This window comes from Chelon labrosus (assembly GCF_963514085.1).
Source record: "Chelon labrosus genome assembly, chromosome: 2".
NCBI classification, from domain to species: domain Eukaryota; kingdom Metazoa; phylum Chordata; class Actinopteri; order Mugiliformes; family Mugilidae; genus Chelon; species Chelon labrosus.
In genome coordinates, this window is record NC_140338.1 from 14,098,011 (window position 1) to 14,120,377 (window position 22,367).

General features: G+C 43.2%; 1 protein-coding gene across 1 annotated transcript; it reads right to left on the reverse strand.

Annotated features, from left to right (window-relative positions):
- Positions 1-3,820: 3,820 nt before the first annotated feature.
- Positions 3,821-21,398, reverse strand: fhdc1 (FH2 domain containing 1). The gene is made up of 11 exons (XM_084569001.1): positions 20,615-21,398; positions 18,167-18,228; positions 15,319-15,421; positions 15,114-15,199; positions 14,552-14,652; positions 13,276-13,346; positions 11,897-12,004; positions 11,371-11,441; positions 9,654-9,771; positions 9,346-9,510; positions 3,821-8,460 (listed from the first exon to the last, which is right to left on the reverse strand). Exons 1-11 carry the CDS (start codon positions 21,119-21,121, stop codon positions 6,253-6,255), a joined length of 3,600 nt encoding a protein of 1,199 aa, XP_084425127.1. The 5' UTR covers positions 21,122-21,398; the 3' UTR covers positions 3,821-6,252.
- Between the last annotated feature and the right edge of the window lie 969 nt (positions 21,399-22,367).

The following is a 22,367-nucleotide window of genomic DNA, read 5'->3' on the forward strand; positions in this document are numbered from 1 at the left end:
TCCTTTAAAGTGACGGGGAGTAAGGCCTTAACAGGGGCAGTGTAATAAAACCCTGCACGGTCTTTCACTTGGTATTAAAAGGCAAAACATCTCTGTACAATGGACCTGCATGAAGCCGAGGTCAACATATCTTCATTTCTACAAAAACATTCAACATAAGAAAAGGGATTTTAAATTAACCAGAGGATGATATGTTTTCTATTTCTAACTCCCAGAAACAACTGGTTCAGTAAATGCTCACTGATAATTGCCCATGAAGCAGACAGAAGTTGTGACTCACTCTTTCTATGCGTGGTATTGCCACAGTCTCCTCCCTGTACGTGAGCACTGCTGTTGTTTCTGATCCCAGATATCTGCTTCATGACACTATTGACCAGTGGGAGAACATGCCCCAGTCTCTTCTTCTTTTATCCAACAAACAATCCAGCAGCTTTGCCTTACAAGCTGCGGACGCCCTGTAACGATGAGAAGATCCGCCACTACCTGCAGCGGTCATCGGAGTGAAGGTAAAGATCCTGCTCTGCAGGTGTTAGGGCTAGGTTGAGCTGCAGGATAAGGAGGGATTGAGACGAGCATAATCCCTCGCACATGGCCACAGCAACTCTGATGTAGAGATAAACGTGAAAAGTCACGAGCTGCGGGGTGGGGTTTATTGTAGTACTCCAGCCTCATAGGTCTCATGAATTGGTTGAATTGGCAAACACATGGAAACAGGGAGATACAGAAGGTGGAAAAGCAAAGAAGGATGAATTCAGAAAACAAATTCTTGAGACAAATGGCACAAAGACAACCTGGCAAATGACCTGCGGGAGTCTGGGAGTATTTATACTCCAGGGTCTGACGAGCAGAGTGGAATCAGGTAAGCAGAGGGGCGGTGAAGATCAGGTGATGCAGGGCAGGTGGGAGTGACTGATCTGAAGAGACAAGAGAGTGGAGCATGGAGGTACAACATTCATTCATTCATTCATTCATTCATCTTCTATACCCACTTGTTCCTGTGAAGGGTCACGGCGGGGCTGGAGCCTATCCCAGCTGTCATCGGGTGAGAGGCGGGGTACACCCTGGACAGATCGCCAGTCTATCACAGGGCTAACACAGAGAGACAGACAACCATTCACACTCACATGCACACCTACGGCCAATTTAGAGTCACCAATTAACCTAATGAGCATGCGTACGTGACATATTTTAGGTTATAATGATGGCAAAATAGTGGAAAAAAGGCTTTTATGAGCCCTCAGCCCTCTCCAAACATTGAATATGTCATGGATTTTGTCTAATTTCAGTGAGAGGTAATCAATATTTGATTACTGAGTGATCAAATATGACTTATTTTATTATATTTTAGTTTTTCCTTGTCCTTATTCTCTGCTGGGACTCCTTTAACATATTGTTTGACAGGAAACAGGGGTTCATCAGTACTTCTGCTCTGCACTAAAAATCTCATTCATAATTTATATCTGTTTAATTCAATGTGGGCTCTTGGAACAGAAAAACAAAGGAGAAAGCCCCTGACAGTCAGAATACATGCACAGTGCACAGAACTGTTATGTATAATGAATATATGCTTAAATATTATTATGGCAGAAATCAGTGATATAAGAGTGAGCTGGTTTAATTTTAAAGGAGAAACTCTTTTTTCATTCTTATTCATATAGCTGTTTGCCTTTCACTCCATAAAAACTAAAGCTAGTAAGAGTTTGAATTATCAACTGATTAGCTAGAATCTTTTTCTGTCAAATTGCATACGCCGATCAGGCATAACATTATGACCACCTTCCTCACTTGTGCCTCCTAAACAGTTGTGACTCATTAGAGAATGGACATGGGCCTTATGAGGGTGTCCTGTGGTGTCTGGCAACAGAATGCTGTTGGGGGTTGAGGGGAGGTGCCTCTGTGGATCATCCCACAGATACTTGATCATTTTGGGATCTAGTGAATTTGGAGGCCAGGTCAACACCTTGTGCTATTTTTCATGTTTTTTTGAGTTGTTCCTAAACCGTTAAACACTCACTTGCTCAAACAAATGCTGAATACCATAACCTTCAAGAAGATACGATTTAGTGCAGGACTATTATAAAAAGAATGCATTCAAGTAAACTGGCAAATAAGTATATGTGGGTGTAAAACATAAGGAAGTTGCTTCATAAAACTGTTCCAACTTAATATGCTCTGCTGCCCTCTAGTGGAGTACAGACAGAGAAGCAACTATTACATGTTCACGAAGAACATGCTGTGTATGGAAAAGGAAAATGTGTTTCTATGAATTTGTTAAACCAAGACCAATATTTAATATTATATAGCTCTTACTATACGATTTAATCCATGGACCGTTTTTCAGTGTAATGAATATGCACAACCGGATGAAAATTTTAATTTTACCTACAAATTCATCTGTTCACTTTAAAGACACACCAGGAAGAAGTTTTGCACAGCAACATGTGATTTTATTTTATTTCTTTGATGTCATCATCAGAAACAGAAACTGCAAATGTGCAACATCACAACCCGACATTGGACTGATCAGAGATGATAATTTGCTGAAGGTATCCATCTGTCTTTTCTCTCTTGCAGTACGGAGCACCTGTTTGTCTCAGCTGTGGAAACAAAGGACACGTCGACTGTCACGTCACCATCTCGTCTTAAAAAAAAGCCCCCTGCCGTATCTAGTCGTTCTTTTCCGGAGTATAAAAGACAACAAACGCTTACAGTAAGACACATTTAATCATTTGGTGAAAGACACAGCTGAGGGTGTTACAGAATCAGCATTTGTATGTGAAAAAGATTCACTTTAAATAGAGTAAAGTCACAGACTATTGAAAGTAACAGGAAACAAACGCCTTTTAAACTTTGCTGGCGGCTGTAACGCGACAGCGGTTTGCAGACGGTGTTGACCTTTCTGGGTTTACAAGGCCTTCAGTTCATACTGGTAACTCAAGTGTGGACTGTTCCTACGGCAACCATCACCTAACAAGGAAGTTGTGGTGAAAAAAGGGGGCGGGGCCGTATTCAAATTCTACAGCTGTAAACCGGTGACATGTAGTGTAAAGGGCGGCCATTGTGATGCTCAGAGCTGTTAAAATGAAAGCAGCAGGGGGCATTGTGGGATACATAAAGGAGGAGGACAAACAAAACGAGTCTGTTCTTGGAGGAACGCATCCAGACAGCTGATTAGGTCACAGCATAAACAGTGTTTCCTCTTTTTTAAAACACAGCATGACTGAAGATATGTCATTTTATTTTTTTTGTTTGGGTGGTTTATACATGTTAAAGGAGTGGATCAATTTGTCTTTTTAGATTTAAGGTTTACAGGAGGACATACTTCAAAAGATCTAAAAATGAGTCTGACATTTTGAATTTAAAGTCTGCTTACGAGCTTTTTTCCCAGAGCTTTCCAGATTGAATTTTACACCAAGCTAACTGACAGTGGCTGATGTTTTTCTTACTTTAGTGCTGAAATGACTAATTGATAAGCAATAATAATAATAATAATCTGCCACATTTTTAATATTTCAGACACTTGACTAGACAAAACAAGAGTTGTATGTCTCTATAGGTTTTACGGGCTTCAAGATGGACACTGTTTACGCTCTTATCTGATCATTTAAATGTCCTGAAGACTTTATCAGCTGTTTATAACTATGAAAGGCAGAGCCCTGAATACACAGGTTACATCAGTTAAGTTTTTTTATTTCCATATTTGTGTGAATAAGAACAGGGCTGAGTTGGACGCGGGTGACGCACATTTCAGATTACAAATAAAAACGAAACTTTAACTTCAATTGTTGCCGTTTTGGACACGTTTGCAAACCTGACAGCCCAGCCCTGCATTACTTTCCTTGATATTCTGTGATAGGGGATCTATACTTAGGCGACGTGCAGGCCACACACACGCACCGTCGCGTGTCACACTGAGCCTTTTGTGTCAGCGCTTCATCGGCTTCATTTGCATTACAGGGAACAGGAAGACGCCCACGGCATGCCAACACCCTGCAGGCCGCGCGACTCTCAACCATCCATTTTAAAACATCTGTGCTTATACATACTTCACTCTAATCCCCCTTCATTTATGTATTATTTTTGTAAGCCATGTAAACATATTGATAGTCAGAAAATACTATGTCTTTACATAATGTACAGAGTGAATCACTAAACAGTGGAGACACGGTTTCAGCTCGACGTGAGGGAATGTAGGAAAAGTTTCTGCTCTCCTTTTACGATGGAGGAGTTTCTACTGGTGATGGATCGGCTACATTAAGCTTTAAGGCAATGCACTGTCGTGAGAGTTGTTGCCATCGTGGCAATGGCACGTTGCAGTTTGAAAGGCAAGTGGTGCGAAGTGGTCAAAGGGTGTGAACTTGCGCCTCTTTATGCTTTACCATTACGTGTGAGACACAGACGGTGAAAGTCTTTGAAAAGCAATAGAAGGTTGTTTAATAGATCTTAGAGCTGTTGTGGAGATGTTTCCAGGTTCCCCAAAGGCTCTTCAAAACATCTGGGTGTAAAAACACGTTTCAACTTTGCTGGAAATGACGAATCCTCTTGCTCTGATAGTAAATCTTTTACATATTGTGTCACCAACACAAATCATTCATTCTGTTTCCAATCATGCAAATGAAGGCCCACATATTTTATTTGTGGTTTGCCATCTGCAGTTAGGTTAAAAATATCCAGTCAGCTTCCAACTTCGAATGCCAAAAAAAAAAAGCCTGGATAATAAGACATTATTGTGAAGCAGAATGCTGTTTTTATGTTTGTCTGTTCTCAGTTTCTTGCAACGTGAAGAGAGAAATTTATTGCCTAAGCCAGCTGTTTAAATCCAGGTGAATCCAAGATTAAAATATTTTTATTTTTCAATAGAAAATAATGGGTCTTTTTTTGAAGGATACAAAATGAGAAAGAATATTTGTCATTTATGACTCCGTGGATAAGAAATGCCGTTGAAACTTTAGACAGCATCTAAATACCTTTACTGGAATATGTTTTCATCCAGATGTGTGAAATAGAGCCTTTAAGAATCCTGAAAAAATAAATTCATAACAGCGATAGATTTGTCTTAAATCTCCTTCTGGGCTCTTCAAACATCACTAGGATTTATTTATTTTTGTCAGAAAACTAGATAACTAGTTTTGTGCTCTGTGACGGTAACGGCAACACACGAGACTAACAAACTGGATCTAGGCTAAGACCATTTAGGATTACAGTTGCAATCGAATCAATAAAGGTGCAGGATTTAGAGTATGGGATCACATCCTTCACAGCAGAAAAATGAGATCAGAGTGTCAAAACAATTACATGACGGATGGTATTTCAGTGCTGTTTCAAAGCTTTTCTTTCACAGCGTTTATCGTGTATTAGCCTAAACAGGAAACATTTCCTACGTGCGCTTCTACTCCATGATATTATGGAGGAGTTCTAACACATTTACAGACTACTGACACATACATGGACTAGGTACCAGAGGTACCACAGTTGGGAATACACAGGCGTAATATCTAACTTTATATGTTGTAGTAACATTGATATATCAGGAATTTGTAAAAAAAAAAAGTGACATTGCAGTTTTTTTTTAAAAAACTGATCAGATTTCGCCTACGTCTTCGTCATGCAGAACCACATGAGCATCTCTACTGCTTCTGCTGGTACAAGGCCACTGCGATCGGTCTGAGGTATCAGGCAAAGAAACCACGAAGCAAACTGGTAGGCGACAGGAGGAAGCAGCGAAACTAAAAGACACTGTAACAGCAGCAAGGTAAGATACAACGAATCTTGTAACCCTGAATGAAACGGACACTGAACCTCAGTCTCAAATTGTCAGAGCTAATTAGCAGCATTACATAGTCAGCAGTGCTCGACGTCAACATCATCACAGACACTAGCACATTCGGTACGTAGACGGATAAGCAGGCAAAAAGGCTTCTGTGTAAAAACATCAATTTGCCATTTGTCAGTTTAGGTAACGCAACCCCACCCTTTAGAAAAAAAGGAAGTCGTGAACAGTGGATTTTTGTGGAACAAAACAGGAACATGTGGAGAAGTTCATTGCATCTTGCTCTTTGAAATTCATAAACCCGATACAGAGTCACCTACTGGATGAGATAGCTTAATGCGTTTTCCAGGTTCTTGGATTTTGCATGATGTATGATTATAACTTCACTGTAGTCGGGAAAGCTGAGGAAAAGATCTCAATTTACATGTAACGCAGGAGAACAGTCTTCGTGTTCGTGCAGTCTTTTCTGTTACGTCTGGTTTTTACTTCCAGCTTGGCTTCATGCTCCTGCTGGAAGCCACATAGTCTCTAGGCTGCGCAGACTTTTCAGAAAAGCTGCTATTCTTACGAATATCATCGTGCGTCGCAGGCGGAGGGGGGGTCTCGCTGCGGTGGGCGCTGCGGCTGGCGCTGCGGCTGGCCGCCTTCACGCTCTGCACCCGTCGCAGGCTTGTCCCTTGCGGCCGCTCCTCGCTGGTGTGAACCGTGGGTGACACCCGGTTCTGCTTCCCAGCGGTCTGTCGAGCCACGAGGGAGGGGCTGCGAGACGGGGTGGAGGGGACGGACGGAGCGGCCAGCTCCTTCTTGGTCCTGGAAGACGAAGCTACAGTGTTGCGAGCAAAGCTGGGGACATCGGAGGTGTTTTTCGCAGTGTGTGTGTGCGAGCTGCTGTTCTCGGAGGAAGCTCCACCTCCTTGAGTCTTAGCTTGGGCCTGGGCCTGGGCAAGGGCTCTCATAGTGGAGCGACACATCTTCTCCTCGGGCGCAGGCTTGGCGATGTTCCTCAGGGGTTTGGCGCTCGGCTTGTGGATGGAAGCTTTCCTCGGCATCGAATCGCGCGCCCATCTAGAAATGCTCCCTGCGAGGCCACCTCCTTTCTGGCCTTTTGACTCGTCCGGAGGCAAACTGGAGTGTCGAGGAGGTCTTGTCGTCTTCTCGCTCCTTCCCCTCGCCGGAGTGCTCTGGTCGCGGAGAGGCCGGCGTGTCTCTCCGCTGTCGTGCACCGGAGTCCTCTCCGCTCGCTTGCTGCTACCTGTCCTAGTAAGCTTGGAAATGGGCACAACTTTCCGCATGCCCTGGCTCTCACTGCTGGTCAGCATTCGCACAGCACGACCTCCAACACCCTTGGTTGCTTTGATAGCTTTGCTCTTTGTGTTCACCGCTTTTCTACCATTTTTCTGTGCATCTTTGTCCGCACCCTGTTTCCCTTCAGCCGTGTCACAGCTCTCCGTGTCCCACTCTTCTGTGGTAGCAGAGGGAGTCATGGACGCTGCGTCCACAGATTTCGGCGCCAAGAGCTCACTGGTAGAAACAGACTGGTCGTTGGGAGACATGGACCCTAAATTAGAGGACAGAGAGCTTGGATCTTGCTGGCTCTCCTGATCTTTGCTGCTGTCCGTCGTCCTAGAACAAAGCCCTTCTTTTGGTAAAGATGAGCTCTCAACCTCTGAGTAATCCAAGGTGACAGAGCAGTCTGTTTCTGTGCAGTCTAGTATGTAAAACACTGGCTTCTTGTTGGATACTGAGGTGTCTAGGGGCAGGGGCGTGTCACAGGTTGTTGATGAAACTGTGCTGCAGTCTTCTTCTTTCTCCCTTTCAGGAGAGTGCCCTGCCTGTGCTGGAAGATCCATTTTACCTTCCCATGGAGCCTCAAGATCTGCCCCTCTCTCAAAAACGTTATCATGTAGAAGGTTTTCTAGAGTCTTGGGAGGTGACCGTCTCTCTTTTTCCAGATCTGTGACCACAACATCTCCCTGGTTGACAAAGTGCATATGATTACTGTTATTGTTTGGACTAGGTAGTTCAAAAGCTTGCGGACCTCGAACTAAAGTATGCTTCTCCACACTAACATTCATTTGGCCGGTAATTGTTGGGTTTGGAAGAAGGGAAGGCTTCTGAAAGACACAAAAGGAACGAGGCAGAACACTGCTCTCTGACACAGATGAGTAATTATTGTTGTTGTTGTTGAATGGGTCTTCATTATCATTTATCCCAGAGGAGGAAAACCTGGCTAGCGGGCTGATAGGTTCAGTTTCTGCATGAGGAGACGTCACTTGTCTGTCACAGCCCAGCTCACGGTTGTTGTCCTGGGATAAAATCCAGGGCGTCATCCTCCGTTGGAGAGGGCGGCCTGACCGAGGTAGGCTGTTAAACTTGGAATAGTCAGTGGGACTTCCAGTGCTTCCAAATAGCTCCAGGTATCCCTGGAGTTCACGATCTGCAATGGAGGTCATGGTGTGACGGTGGCGGCGGGCGCTGGCAGACCGGGACAGCGGGCTGTGCGGACTCTGAGACCTCTGCTGGAAGAAGTCCAGAAGGCCCTCCTTGGTGAGCATCTCCACGTCGTTCTCACTGCTGCTGCGTCCGAACCCGCCGCTCTGATCCGCGCCCGACCACGCGAAGCGCTTTTCCTCCAGCTCTCTCAGGCGACGCTGTCTGGCTGCTTCCTTCAACTCGCGGTCCGTGTTGTCCTGAGAGAAACAAAAAGAGGGGACGTTTAACAAAAGAGAACACAAAGGACAGTAACAGAGATAGAAGAAACCATTTCAAGCATCTTGTTATCTCTAAGTTCACTCATCTCAGTGCATATTTCTAACACCTGACATGACAACTTGTCAAGTAACACATTATGCACAACTGTCTCTGCTATTTAAACAAGCCCTTTCTTTCCAATACTTGTAACTCAATATCGTCAAATGCTTGTTGTCCTGGAATCCAGTTGTTCTGGTTTCAAAAATTTAGCGTATCCAAGTTCTGATGTTCAGTGCATGCAATGGCTGCAAGAGAGCATTATTCTGTTCTTCAGCTTAACAGCTCAGATTTTGACAACAGCTAATTCTGGTGTAGCAAGAAACTTGAGCAACGGTCAGACGAGTTGTCCTGTAAATAATCAAATAATTTATTGCTTTATTCATTTGTCAGTAATGATGGCTCATTGCACAAGCAAAGAAGGTGTCCAAGACCACTTGACATTGTTTTTGGATAAACTGTGAAGTGAGCAAGCTCTGTTAAGATGTGACCACAGACTATATAAAGATAGATGATGGTAGAGATCCTTAAAAGTGAAGCCAAAGCAAGTAGAGCCCCCCCGGTGGCTGGCTGCAGTATATGTCATAAGCTCCGCCTCCTCCATGTTAGTGGATGGGTTGGGCCAAACTAAAACACTAAAATACATGTCAAATATTTTTTTTTTTTCATGGGGGACTGGCGGCGTCCCCAGGAAAATAGCGTCAGTTTGGCCAATGTAAGGAAGTGGGGATGCATTGTCCATATTTATATACAGTCTATGGATCGGCATTAGAAAAACTGGGATCCAAGTTGTAATAAGTCAGAATGGTCCTTTCACTCAAACTGACCTTGACAGCCTTCTTGAACTTGATACAGAAGTCCTGGAAGATCCTGAAGCACTCGTCCAGCTTGAAGGTGTCCTTGTCTTCGCAAAAGAAATCGATGAGAGCGCTCCCCTCTTTACGCAGATCCAGCCTGCGTCTCTTTAAGTCCTGAAGCGTCTGCGCGGCACTCTGAGACAGGACATCAACAGACATGTTATCCACTTATATAGATGTAATTATATGCAGCACTTAAGTCAGCAACTTCAGACACATACAGAGGACGAAATCCAACTTCCTGTACTATGTAATGTATTACACAACTGCTGCTTCACCTGCAGAAAAGGCTCCAGCTGCTGCCGTAGCTCCTCGTCTCCTTGAATCTTCTCCTCCAGGGATTTGATTCGGACATATAAAGAGGAAAACTCTACCTCAATGTTCTCTACTGAGATTCTACATGAAAACAACAGAAAGGAAGAAAATGTGCTTAGAGACGTGTTTGGTTACTACATATGAACTCAAAACACAGCCTCGTGTGACAATTTCTGACAGCATTTGGCTGAATGCAGTGTCATCCTTTTAGAAACAAAGACAGGACTGCTGGGAGAAATGTTTTCACTTTCCGTATCCTTGTCTCCATGGTGCAGCAGCAGCAGCACTCAGACCACACAGAAACGACCTTGTGAAGCTGTCAGAGCTTGACCGTCGCACACTGCTCTGAACGCAATCCTTAGAGTACTGCACTTTAGTTAGATGTCAGCCTCGGTAATGAGGCTTGACTCGGCTGTAGCGGTAAAGAAATAATACCTGCTCAGGCACTCCTAAACACACGTTCATTTATACCTATGGTGGCTCTAGAGACACAGAGGTAATACTTTTTTATGAATGTGTTCTTGTGGTGTCAGTCACTAAAGTCTGGGTCGTGTGGCCATTCATGGAAAGCTCTGATTGACAGTTTACTTGCGTATATACCAAACTGTAACCTCACAAACTTCAGCGTCCAGCTTTATATACACTATGCTAAGTTGGCAAATTAGTCTGCAATATGGTCTTTCTCTTTTTAGTGCACATTAACACCTGATGGAAATACACAGATCAGGCACAGGAGAAGTAAATAACATTGACCATCTTGTGACAATACAATGTTCTGCTGGGAAACATTTGGACCTGGTATTCATGTGGATGTTACTTAGACATGTACCACCACCTAGACCAGACCAGACCAGGCACCCCCACCCCATAGCAATGACACTCCTTGATGGCAGCAGCCATCCCCAGCAGGATGCAGCCTGACACAGGTACACACACAAAAATGCTTTAGGAACAACTAAAAAAAACATGAAGAACAGCACAAGGTGTTGACCTGGCCTCCAGATTAGCTAGATCCCAAACTGATCAAGTATCTGTGGGATGCACTGGAACAAGTCTGATCCACAGAGGCCCCTCCCCTCAACCCATAGGACCCAAAGGCCCTAACTAACAACATTCAGTTTCCAGAAACCACAGGACACCCTCGGAAGGTCCATGTCCATACTCTGATGAGTCACAACTGTTTTGGAAACACAAGGGAGACCTACACAATATTAGGAAGGTGGTTGTATTGTTGCGACTGTTCACAAGCTAGTTGCTAACTTTTCCAGTCTTCTCTCGCGGTTGGTTTGCTGGTGGCATACAGTGGGTATTTAAGAGCTTCTGTCCTTAAAACAGCTGCCTGCCGTGGTCATAAACAACGTCATAAGAGCGCTGAGAACCGGTGTAATAAAGCTAGAAAACTAAAACAATGAGCTGGAAGATGCTTAGAAGCCTCCTCTTCTGTGGGTTTATCGCTACATGAATATTTATAGGGGAGGGTTTAGAGATGTCTAGTTCAGAGTCCACTTTCTATTTTACTGATGCATTCTTCCAGCAGACTTGCACCTACACGCGACCTCTGTATAATTAGACTCCTCCTTCTGAGAAGTGCAAAAGGGAATGGAGTTTAATGCTCACTGGCAGAAATTCTAGTGTCACATCTTTGTAGAAAATTAAAGTTTATTGTTTTTCTCAGTTTACCTGGCTGCGCTCTGGACATCCTGAAGTTTCTCTGGAAACTTGAGCAGCTTCTCGTCTTTTTTCTTTGCCTCCTGTGTGGAGAGACACATAACGCAATTCACATTTAAATGACTGCCATTGCATGGAGTATTAGGTTGAAAAGACTAATCTCTGCTTGGTTATGTAACTGCTCAGTCAGCCACTTTTGGCTCTTTTCTGTTTCCTGTCACCATCTGCTGTCCACCTGCCCGCTTGCAAACTCAGTGGTCGGACATGTGGTTCTCAAGCAAAGCCTCTGTGAAAGGTTTACTGTATGTAAAATTAATTCCCTGTGACTGAAGAATACATTGCTTTTGCTCCATAGAGTACTACTAGAATCTTGTATATAGAAACAAGGATAGAGTCTTTGCCGACAGGAAACGTGCACCGTCTTCAGCATTAATGTAACTTCAATATCATGTCTGACACTCCACTTTACTGTGTTGTATTCAATTGCATAAGGACTTAATGGCACCGGGTGTATCATGTTGCATACGGCTTCACTAACCATGGCCACAAAATGCAGCAGGTTCATGCCCGGTTTGTTGGCCTTGGTGTCAGCCAATGAGAGGAGGGAGGACAGCTTGAATCCTACAGCATTTCCTGCATAACCACCCTGAAAACAGAAGGACAATTTACAGAATAAACAGTGGAAAATCTCACAGAAACACAGCAATATTTCATTATTCTTGTTTAATCATAGAGTGTAAATAAAAGATGGATGTAGCCACAAAGTCTAAAAAGTGAAGCCAGTACAGAAGTGACTTAAACTGCAATATCACTGATGTTTGTTAGGAGCTAATCTGAATAGACTTCAAATCAAACATCATTAACTTCTGTCCTGAAACTCGAAGATAGTCATCATGATGTATTTGCTAAATTTGCTTAATTAAACTTTCAAAGAACAGTAATAAGATTGATTTACATGTCCAGTCCTGGGTGATTGGCTATCAGTAAGATTCATCCCTTGCTCCTCTCCAGCTCCTCCCTCTATTCCAAACATAGACTGTAAATAAAGACGGATGGAGGAACAGCTCCTCTACAGTGAAGCCAAATCAAAAAGATCTCCCCCTGGTGTTGGCTGCAGTATAGGTCATAAGCTCCACCCCCTCCATGTTAGTGGATGGGAGCCAAACTAAAACACTAAAGTTGAAGTCAAATAATTTTTTTTCGAGGATGGTTTTTGTCATTTTAGGTAGTTAATATAATACTAATGCATGTTCAACTGTCCATTTTTCTGAGACGATTTGAAACAGGATATAGAAACAGGATGTGCCCATGTTTATATACAGTCTATCATTCCAAATATGTTCATTACTGGCTCCAAGAAAATCAAGCTAGTGATGTCCAAATGCCAAAATCAAGACTTCAAAATGGTAGTCGTCAACCGGTGGATGGTTGATACAGAGGAAGAGCCATAAGATGGTTTAACTTAGCTGAGCGCAAAGACTGAAAACTGAGAAAGTGGCCTTGTGCCTAATAGTACCCTTGTGAATTCAACAAACTAGATAATATGTTGGTTAACTTTGTTACCTTTGGCCAGAGCCACGCTAGGTGTTTTCCCTTGTTGTCAGTATTTATGTTAAGTTAAGCTGACCAACAAATGGACCATTGTTTGTGTTTGATTAACACTTCACTACAGGGGGACGTTAAAAGAAATATGTTTAGATTGAATTTCTTATGAAAGGATGGATGGACTTTTTAGGCAGAGGGCCACATACAGAGGTGGTAAGACGGGAAGCATACAGAGGCATAAAGTATATCCAGTTTATGGTGAGAATAAGACCAGTACAGATTGAAACCAGCCTATTTGGTTAACCCAGAAAGGCTACAGACTACTGTTTTATTAATATATTATTATAGGTATAATTTCTTTACGGCTCTTACAGCATTCATGATGTTTCCGGCCTGCAGCACCAGATGCAGGATGGCATGAAGCTCCTCGCAGCTCATCAGCTCTATAGGAAGAGATCAATAGAAACTCAGTTAGAGATGCTAGAGCAGATCACACTGGCTCACTGCACACTATTGCATTTTCATTTAACACTGCCATACAAGAAATCTATCCGCAGTATTAATGTGTCCATTCCAGATCCATCAGTACTTGAAAGAAATTTATTCTTTCTTGACCTTTCCTTTCAGTACTGACAGGACAGAGTTAGGGGAAATGTTTAAATGGCCGAAGGTCTCAATTAAGGTGTGTCATAAAAAGTTCCACTTATTTGCTCAACTGACTGTCCTGCAATGTAGTGAAAAGATCATGATACTATAGAGGATTACTGTAGATCACAACCTCCTGGATACAGGTAGGCCTGGTTTGTGTGAGCACACTTGTGGGTTATTTTTCTGTAAATTCCAAAATCAGATTATTAGCTATGCTAGCAGATTGGCCACTGATATTTCTAAATTATGAAATATCAACAACTTTGACATAAAATTTGGTTCACACAGTGACGTCCCTCAAAAGAGGACATTTGGGCAACCTGCTGGCTTTCCATGCTCAGTTCCTTTCGAAATATGAGTCTGGTAACACAGGTGGTCAACGACCCTCAGATGATGTGCATGACCTAATTGGATACAAGCAACACTTACAATAGATGAAAGATAAAGGCGTTTATAAATTAAATGTATTATTATTATTATTATTATTATGACTATGTCGCTGTTATATTTCTGTCCATCGCCACATAAAACCTGCCTGAGCGATTCGATTGGCCCAGCAGATCTTTGCAGAGATCACCCAGAACAAACATGGCCACTGAGCTCAACTGTCCTTTGTGTTTGGTGCTAATTAGCAAATTAACATTGTGAACTAATATGCTAATATGCCTCCTATGTGTACAACGCTATTGTCATTGTATGTTAGCATGCTGATGTTAGCTTGAAACTCGAAGCATCACTGGGCTTAAAGGGGAACTACTGTTTTTTACCACCTGGACCTTATTTATACGAATGTTAAAATTAAGTAAAATTTCACAAAATGCATCTTGCAAACATGACACATGCATTCTCTTTCTTTCCATCCCGTCCTCACATCTCTGTATCTCGGGTGACACGTTTCTACTTTTTGTTCGCCACCGCTAGCAGCTCAAATATCTGGGTCACTTAACTGTGTGTGTGTGCGTGTGTGCGTGTGTGTGTGAAGGTACCAGGGTGTTATTACCTTTAGTGGCGACGCGGACGACATCGATCTCGCGGCCCATCACAGCACAGCAAGGGAAGAACTCCTCGTCGAGGACCATGGCCTCGATCCGAACCTCGAACCTGCCACAGACGGAGCAAGGAGGCTTTAAATTTGATGAGATGGAAAGGAGTCAAGTCTCGTGCTGTGTGACCTGTCCAGACAATCTCCACTGCTTCTACATTATAACTATGTGATTATATATTTAGATTAAACTAATATAATTTTAATGTGGTGTTGGACAAAATAGCAAAGTCGATTACTTTTCCTTTCCTCACAAACTTTTAATGGAATAAACTGAACATGTGTTCAGTGCTTGCAGATGAAAATGAACCCAATACACTTTTTCTAAAGCTGACAAGTGAACACTTCCCTAAATCCTAATTGGATTCAAGCAACACTTACAATAGATGAAAGATAAGCACCATAAGTTCAACAGAAAGTCCTCGTATTTCAGTGTAAATCCGTTACCATCCACAAACTGTCAAACGTCTCCCTTCACATTCCCCATTGATGTGAACTTGGACCATTGAAATCCACTCACCGAGGCACCCGGATCAAGAAGTACATAAAGGAATCAACCAGTGTCAGCTTGTCTGGATCTCCCTTAAACGCCTGTAGCTTCTTGATCTGCAAAGAACAGAAAGAGATATCTATTGATCTCAGTCCACACAAACTCTTCCTGCTCTTTCAATGCAAAAGCAAATAACACTTTGTTAAAAGCCAGACAGTCAAACACACACACCCACCTCCTCCGCGTCAGGCAGGAGTTTCAGCAGGTCTTTGAGCAGCTCTGCTCCGTAAATCTTTCCTTCTCCTCGTCGTATGTCTTCAACAATCGAGCGGTTGGATCTGAAAGAAAGCCGTTCCATTTTTAGTTCAAAGAAGCAGCACAGGTGTTCTCTTTTAATAGCTGCACACTGTGTCTTTACAAAGGCACCAGATCTTGAGGCTGCGTCACAATATCCTGCAAAGTTCACTGTTATTTTGTCCAGAACAAATTTTAAGTATTACAATGAATGAAAAGAGAGAGAATGAGAGTTCTGAAATAGATGTGACTTTCAAGTTGCTGTTTGAAGCCTTAGAAGAGCTTCTCTCATCTTCTATACAGAAAATGAGCCAAACATTTACTTCCATTCATTGCTGTGGCACTTCAAATGCTTGGATGGGTATGAAACTTTATGACCACCTTCCTAATATTGTGTAGGTCTCCCTTGTGCCTTTAAAACAGTTGTGACTCATCAGAGAATGGACATGGTCCTTCTGAGGGTGTCCTGTGGTGTCTGGAAACACAATGTTGTTAGTGGGGGCCTTTGGGTCCTATGGGTTGAGGGGAGGGGCCTCTGTGGATCATCTCACAGATACTTGATCAGTTTGGGATCTAATGAATTTGGAGGCCAGGTCAACACCTTGTGCTGTTCTTCATGTTTTTTGAGTTGTTCCTAAACCATTTATGTGTGTGTACCTGTGTCAGGCTGCATCCTGCTGGGGATGGCTGCTGCCATCAAGGAGTGTCATTGCTATGGGGTGGGGGTGCCTGGTCTGGTCTAGGTGGGTGGTACATGTCTAAGTGACATCCACATCCACATGAATACCAGGTCCAAACGTTTCCCAGCAGAACATTGTATTGTCACAAGATGATCAATGTGATTTACTTCTCCTGTCAGTGGTTTTAATGTTATGGCTGATCGTAGTTTGAATGAGATGCAAGATACATAAAACCAAATATTGCACAAGTATTCACAATTTCACAGACACACATGCCTATGTGCAACATTGTTGTATGTTGTTCTTGTAGAACTAAGTGATGCAACTATACCGAGAAGCTGACAACTGTTGCGTCAATTGTGCGTGACGCAACTGCAAAATTAAAAAAATAAAATAAAAAAAGCCCTTAATGTATGTTGTTCCTGATAGAGCTCTCCAGTGGTTAGTTACGCTCTGAGAGGGTCAGTAGTGTTATATTCACCAGGAATACACAAACCTGACTTTAATATACGCATGTGCAAATATGCAATTGCGTATTTTCTGGTATTTTTGCATATTTTGAAGTTTGTCATTCTGACATGCAAAATAATAATGTGTGCACAACTCGTTTCTGCTGTCCCAAAGCAGCCAAATCATCAGTTTTAATACTGGCTCAGTTTTAGGTAAATTCACCAGCTCTAGTGCAGAGGCTCCCAATGCTCTCATTGCTGCTGTGCTCGAGGTACTATAATATGACCCTGATGTAATAAATTCTGCATGTTGTGAAAACTAAGTCAATGGATCTGTAAACCCCTTTTATAATACCTATATATATAAACCTGATTATTAAAAGACGCTAGTTGAAATTAAATAAAACACAACAAACAAGATTAAACACTGACTGTGACATCATTCCTGCCCATGCTCAGTCTTGACTCAGTAGATCACGTCTCACAGTCAAATATCATTAAAATACCCTGGAGAGCCATGCAAATAAGGCGCTATGGAAACAAACACCCAACACACTCTGCTCCAGACAACTTATGTAACACAACGCTGAGTCTGGATGAACACACCTCGAGATTTCCTGAACTAATTAACGCGGAACAATGCAGCTCTAAGAAAGCCTATTAGAATAACTGGCACACATTTTGACCCTAATCTCTGTCACTTGTTATGGTTTCAGGTTTTTAAGTTTTTTGGGGGGCTGACAGTAAAAACTCAAACTGAAAGTGTTTTGAACGCAGCGTCGGTCATGAATCCAATGTCTCTCAGGGAACAGCATGAACAGCTGAAAAGTGATAGACAATGTCAAACACTTGTTCCTGAAGTCCAACTTCATCTCACTTGAGTCTCAGGTTACCTAAGGATCAGTTTTTGTTTGTTAGAGATGGATAAATCTTTGGTTAGATACCACACTGCACTCTCTGTGTCACCTAAATACATTTTATGTAATTTCACCCCCCTCCCTTTGACTAGAAAATCAGTACCAGTGCTCCATAACATTATGACCACAGGCAGGAGAAGTAAATAACAGTGACCATCTTGTTACGATTCAATGTTCGGCTGGGAAACTTTTGGACCTGGCATTAGTGTGGATGTTACTTAGACATGTAGCACCCACCTAGACCAGACTAGGCACCCCCACCCCATAGCAGTGACATTCCTTGAAGTCAGCAGCCATCCCCAGCAGGATGCAAGACACAAGATGTTGACCTGGCCTCCAGATTCTAATCAAGTGTCTGTGGGAAGCACTGGAACAAGCCTGATCCAGAGAGACCTGGGACCTCAACCCATAGGACCCAAAGGCCCCCACTAACAACATTGTGTTGCCAGACACCACAGGACACCCTCAGAAGGCCCATGTCCATTCTCTGATGAGTCACAACTGTTTTGGAGGCACAAGGGAGACTTACACAATATTAGGAAGGTGGTCATAATGTTATGCCTGATTGGTGTATACTATAATGAGCATCAAAATACCAATATGCAACACCAAGTGTCTTAAATATGATATGATTATGTAACATTGACCCACTTTATTAATTATGCTTCAGCCATTGGACATTCACTTAGATTTTTGATTTATAGCTAATTACCTGCTGAAGGAATATTACTTCTTAAACTTACTTCTTAAACTGCTTGAGGAAAATGCCGACATTCATGCCTCTCTTTGAGTCAAGGATGCTGATCTGGAGAAAAAAAAAGAGGGAAAGACAATATTATTGACACACGATGTGGTGGGACTTAAACAAACACTCCTTACGTTGATCTCCCTGTTGTTGTTGCTTGTCTTACCTACACCCCACCACCACCACCACCAGCAGTAGCAGCACAGGGACACTGAAATTCTCCCGAGCCACACCACTTTTATTAACAATGGCTGGTGCTGCCTGTCGTGCACCGGTGAATGTACAGTACGAACATTTTTTATTTTTTTTAAAGGCACAACGCATAATTACAGCTTTTAAATGGCAATTAGATACCTGGAGCTGAGAAGGGTGAGCGCAGGTGAGGCGAAGAAAGAAATCAGTAAAGACACCATATAGTTAAGTTTATGTTCTTAAACTATAAGTTGAATATGATATTTGATTGATTACAGTTCTTTAGCACATCAATTTCTTCATCTCTGTTTTGTAAATTATGTGTCTCGGAGTATATAGTTATAATTTTCTGTCCCTTTTCTTTCCAAAAGGAACAAGCCAAGTGTCCACAAAAGGCAAAGAAATGACCCAAATTTAAAAACCACGATACACGAGTCTAATAAGCAGCACAACGTCAATATATATGAAACACTCCAGGATCATAAGGAGAGAGGTGATTAGCCAGAGTGCAGCATCAGTGAAGAGTTTCAAAAGATTGTTTTGGGAGAAATATGCAAATCTTCTCTTTTCCAATTCCAAGCATCCCTGAGCCACAGAGATATGGACGAGGCTTAGGAGGATTTTCATAAAAGTTAAGACACAGTATACCATCCGCAAGTAAAGGCCGGTATATTCGATGGTGAGGCACTAACATTTGAAGAGGTTAGCAAAGAGTTTCCAAATATTGCGATGTAAGGGTTCATCTTTAGCTTGGAACTGAAAACCTTTAACATTTCTGTAACCTGGGGCAAGAAAAGCACATATGACTCAAAGTACAAGGAGAGACTCTGCAACCGTTGGCAACACTGATCTCAAAGGTCAGTGTAGATACTTGCCAAATGAGATTGTGAAAACTGGACTAACACTTTAAATTGTTTCTAAAATAAATTAAAAGTTGCAGCCAAGGTGTGCTAGAGTGTATATTTGCACAGACTGACCCATACTCCCACTTCAAACTTCTGCCCTCAAGCGCGGTTAATGCGTCTGCGTAGCCTACGTACGTAAGGTGTGAGCCATTTACACTCGTGCGCTCATCAGTCTGGCTCGCTCTGTAAGAACACCACCCAAAGCTAGATGGTGCCACGTCGTTTTTGCGAGTTGGGTTGATTTTTGTTTCTACTTCCTGCTTCACTTTCAACAATGGCGACTGTAACTTGCACCAAAGACGAGTCCTTAACCTTTCCTCGATGTGTTCAGTTTTTATTGATCCAAAACAATCAAGTCGACAATGGAGAAGCAGCCGGAAATACTAAAGCGGAAATATGCTACTACCAAGTGGACCAATCACAGCTCCTGCAGTCTGCATCACCGCAATGCGTAGTTACATTTCTGGGGAGGTGTACATCAGGCTACAGCGTTAGGGTCTGCGTAGGGTCTGGGCTATCAAATTTAGGCAGAAGCATAAACCGCGCATCAGAGAAGTCAAGTTTTAATAGCCGAATGATTATTAAATGCCACCTCTTTGAAAGAAGTGATCTCTGTTCTGGTTTTAGAATAAGAAGGTCATAAGAAGTTCATCCCATATTTGGTGGGAAGAGAAGAGTAGAATGAAAAAGACGAGAGAAACATAACGTCTGACTTGAAAATAATAACACAAGTGGCTGGCTAGTGTTGGCAAATTAAAGTCTCAGACCAAACAAACCCTAATAATTAATGAGGTACATGAAAACGCTTCCATAATAACTGATGAAACCCTGAGACAGACGAGCTTCTGTGAGCGGAGATTGTGGCCTCATCTGAAACTCCCACAGGAGCGTTTAATAACAACTCGTCAGGTTCGGAGCTTTGACCACCGGCAGTCAGCTCATTGTGTGTTATTGACTGTCATGAGTCCCTCTGCGCCTCACGCAGGTATTAGTTTACAGGTCACATGTTACTCTCCAGGAGTGCACAGTGACGCAGGCATGCTTTTGCTCTGCTTATGACCGCAAATGATTTCTTACAAACAATGACAAGTTGTAATGTGGCACCGTTACCTGACTTGTCCCTGCAGGGATTTCTTGATACAGTAGGAGCAGGGCAGTGTTATGTACTGGGGCTTTGTATTTATGTATCTGGGGCTTTCTAATCCCATCAGTGGTGTGGTCAGGACCTGAGGTAACAGCAAGACTTACACTATGTTTGCAAAAACAATGGAAGTGGATGTTAAGAGATTTTAAGTGTCATGACTTTCATAATGTAGGTGTTGGTTTACGGTTTCGTGACAGCCTCTCACCTCATCCTTGCTGCTCTCCTTGAAGGAGCGGGATCGGGCTACACGAGCTGTGGTTCCTGTTGACGGCGTTGAACCACGCAGGCCCGACGCCGCCTCCTCCTGCTGCCCGAACAGCTCCTCCACAGAGCGGACGTCGATCTGGTACTGCTGCTGCCGCACCGCCATCGTCCAGATGTTCGGCTTCCCGCGCACCTTCTCCTCGGGGATGGGCTTCCAGAAGAAGCTGCGGACGCGACGCTTTTTCCTCTGATTGTGGCCGGTGGACGTGGTCGCCGGGGGCGGAGGCAGCGGGGGTGCCCCTGGAGGAGGGGGTGGGAGAGGAGGAGGTGGCGGAGCTTCATGCTGGGAGGTGTCCGGGGCGTCGCTGAGGGAAGGCAAAGTGGACCGAGAGAGTCCAGACATGGAGGACAGGTCCGAGGTAGTGATGGAGGAAGTGGTGCAGCTGCTCCCCTCGCTGCTGCAGCTCTCAGGCTCATTGGTTGTGGACGGACTACTCATAACAAGCATCACAAGGATAAGCTGTCAGCATATGATCTCTATGCTGAGGGAGTACAGTACACAAACTAAAGTGATCTGATCAGTGTCTCCTGTTGAAAATGATTTCCAGAGAAGTAAATTGTTTCCTTTTAGGCGCATCAGTTTAATCTGAAGAACATCAAAATGCTGCAGTGTGTGTCCCCCCACTGGCGCAAGAAGATACGTGTCCCTTCATCTAGTCACAATGAAGGGAGCCTGTCCTTTGATTCTGTCCGTCTCCATCACTCTGGTGATCCACTGCGTTGGGCAGAGCCTTTGAAGGTTACCTCCCAGGGGACGAGGGTGGGGGGCGACGGAGGCCATGGAGCTAGAAGAGCAACAAAAACAACATAGGACAGGATTATACAGAGGTAGTCATGCATGTTGCCATGGACAATCTGGAATTAGGGGAAATTAAGGGGTGCAATAGATCAAAAGAGAAGGGGTGCCTGGTCAGAGGGGCTCACAATGAGGGACATGGCAAATCCTATTTTTTTCTATTCTTGAAGCGCTTTGAAGTCGGGCTCTGGGGTGTGTAATGGTAAGAGACATGACACCCAGCTTAGCTTCTGTTACGCAGTTTGCTGTGATCATTTAAACTTTCCTCATGTACGCTAACAAAGATAAACCATGTAACTGCAGATTAAAAAAAAAGTAATTCCTACAAAAAGTCTCATTTAAGGTGTGTCTATGTGCTCTGAAGTCCAGCTGTTGCGTCTGACCGAACACACTGAACCTCAAAGTGAAAAGTCAATGTAATATGTCAAAGAAGTGAATCAAAAAAACTTCATTATGAATTCACTTCATTTAATTAATTGTGGGGACAGAGAGTGCTGCAAAAGTCCTGGAAAACAGCCGCCAGTCTCTCATGCATTCAGATCAGCATCATACGTTGCCACGATGAAGAGCTTGTTACACGGCAACAACAACAACTTTAAAAAACAACACTGTGAAGAAAGAATACGAGAGCACGAACACATTGAAGTCAAGTCACCATCCAGAAACAAAAACAGACACGGTCGCAAATCTTTGTCACAGCTGACAGGACCTCAAATCAAGATCTTCTCTGGAAAAACTTTAAAGGGGAACTACTGTTTTTTACAACCTGGACCTTATTTCTGGCATAAAATACTATCGTTTACTCACCCATATAACTTTGGTGTCATTTGGAGTCGTTTGGAAGATATTTAGGTCCGCGTATATCCATATAGTGGGAGTGACTGGGGCACCGAAACGC